The sequence below is a fragment of the Austrofundulus limnaeus genome, unplaced genomic scaffold (genome assembly GCF_001266775.1).
Source record: "Austrofundulus limnaeus strain Quisiro unplaced genomic scaffold, Austrofundulus_limnaeus-1.0 Scaffold235, whole genome shotgun sequence".
Taxonomy (NCBI): domain Eukaryota; kingdom Metazoa; phylum Chordata; class Actinopteri; order Cyprinodontiformes; family Rivulidae; genus Austrofundulus; species Austrofundulus limnaeus.
The window spans coordinates 61,540-62,961 of NW_013952637.1; the positions used below are offsets into that span (position 1 = coordinate 61,540).

The following is a 1,422-nucleotide window of genomic DNA, read 5'->3' on the forward strand; positions in this document are numbered from 1 at the left end:
TGCAGACGGCTGCTCTGCCTGCAGACGGCTGCTCTGCCTGCAGACGGCTGCTCTGCCTGCAGACGGCTGCTCTGCCTGCAGACGGCTGCTCTGCCTGCAGACGGCTTCTCAGCCTGCAGACGGCTTCTCAGCCTGAAAATGACTGCTCTGCCTGCAGACTGCTCACCCCGCAGACGACTGCTCTGCCTGCAGATGACTGCTCAGCCTGAAAATGACTGCTCTGCCTGAAAATGACTGCTCTGCCTGCAGACTGCTCAGCCTGCAGACGGCTGCTCAGCCCGCAGACGACTGCTCAGCCTGCAGACAAGTGTCAGTCTGAGCGTAACTTGCAAGATTTCTTTTGACTGAAATAAAAGTAGATGTTATAAATGACTTCCCTGGCTGTATCCTACTGTTAAAAATGAGTTCTGAAGAGTTTAGCCTCAGAGGGTTTGAACTTCTAACAGAGAGAAAGAAAAAATGTTTTCTAGTATTTTAAAAACATATTATTATTATTATTACAACGAAAGTCAGAATTTCAACAAAGACCGCGTTAAATGCTGCTTATTGCTCTGACAGATGTTTGTCTCTGACACCAGAACACGTCTCTCCACTCACAGAGTGATTTAAAACCACGGCCTAACATTCAGTGTGTTCAAACAGAAAAACAACATTTTTATTCATAAATTTAAAAAGTCTGCATGATTCTTCCACTGTTGTCACACTCCAAGTGCRGGACACAGAACATCCAACTCCTTTTGTGCTTCTTCATCCTGAAAATGACAAATTAAAAGGTTTAAAGAAAGGAAGCTTTATTTRATTTTAGCCCCGCCCACAAACAGGTTCCTGATGCGCTCCCCTTCATACTGGAGGATGCTCTCAGAACTTTTTAATGAATTTCCAAAGGTTTTCTCTACTTAAGCTACTTTGAACTAGTTAAACAGTTAATTTAGCAAACCTGTATAAAAAAAGAGCCTTTTTATTAATTTTTGGTTTTAGCTTCAGTTTAGCTCTTTTGTGCTTTTATCTAAAAAGTTATTAATTTTAGATTTTAGCTGCTGTTTTGGTCATTTTTACTTGAAAGACACAGTTTAATTGTAAGCTTTTAAGTCTAATTTTAGTGATTAGCTACAGTTGAGCTTATTTTTGCTTTTAGCTACTCTGCTGCAAATTTTAGCTTTAAGCTATGTAGCTTTTAGCTGCAATCTAGCTGATTGTTGCTTGAATAACAGTTTGTATAATTTTAGCTTTTAGCTACAATGTCACTAATTTAGGCTTTTACCTGTACTTTAGCTTATTTTAGCTTTTAACTTAAAAAGGTAAATGGTAAATGGTACTGAACTTATAGAACGCTTTTCAAGTCCCTCTGGACCCCAGGTCATCATCCAGAGATCATCCACATCATCCAGAGATCATCGATCTCTAGAGATGTGATGTTTGCAA

At 40.1% G+C, this 1,422-nt stretch overlaps 1 protein-coding gene across 1 annotated transcript in view; it reads right to left on the reverse strand.

Annotated features, from left to right (window-relative positions):
• Positions 1-294: 294 nt before the first annotated feature.
• Positions 295-1,422, reverse strand: part of rmdn2 (regulator of microtubule dynamics 2) — a gene marked incomplete at its 5' end in the record, with an annotated part of 30,465 nt that continues 29,337 nt past the window's right edge. The window contains 1 exon segment of the mRNA XM_014019880.1: positions 295-752. Coding sequence (XP_013875334.1) covers positions 699-752 — 54 coding nt within the window. The 3' untranslated portion in view covers positions 295-698.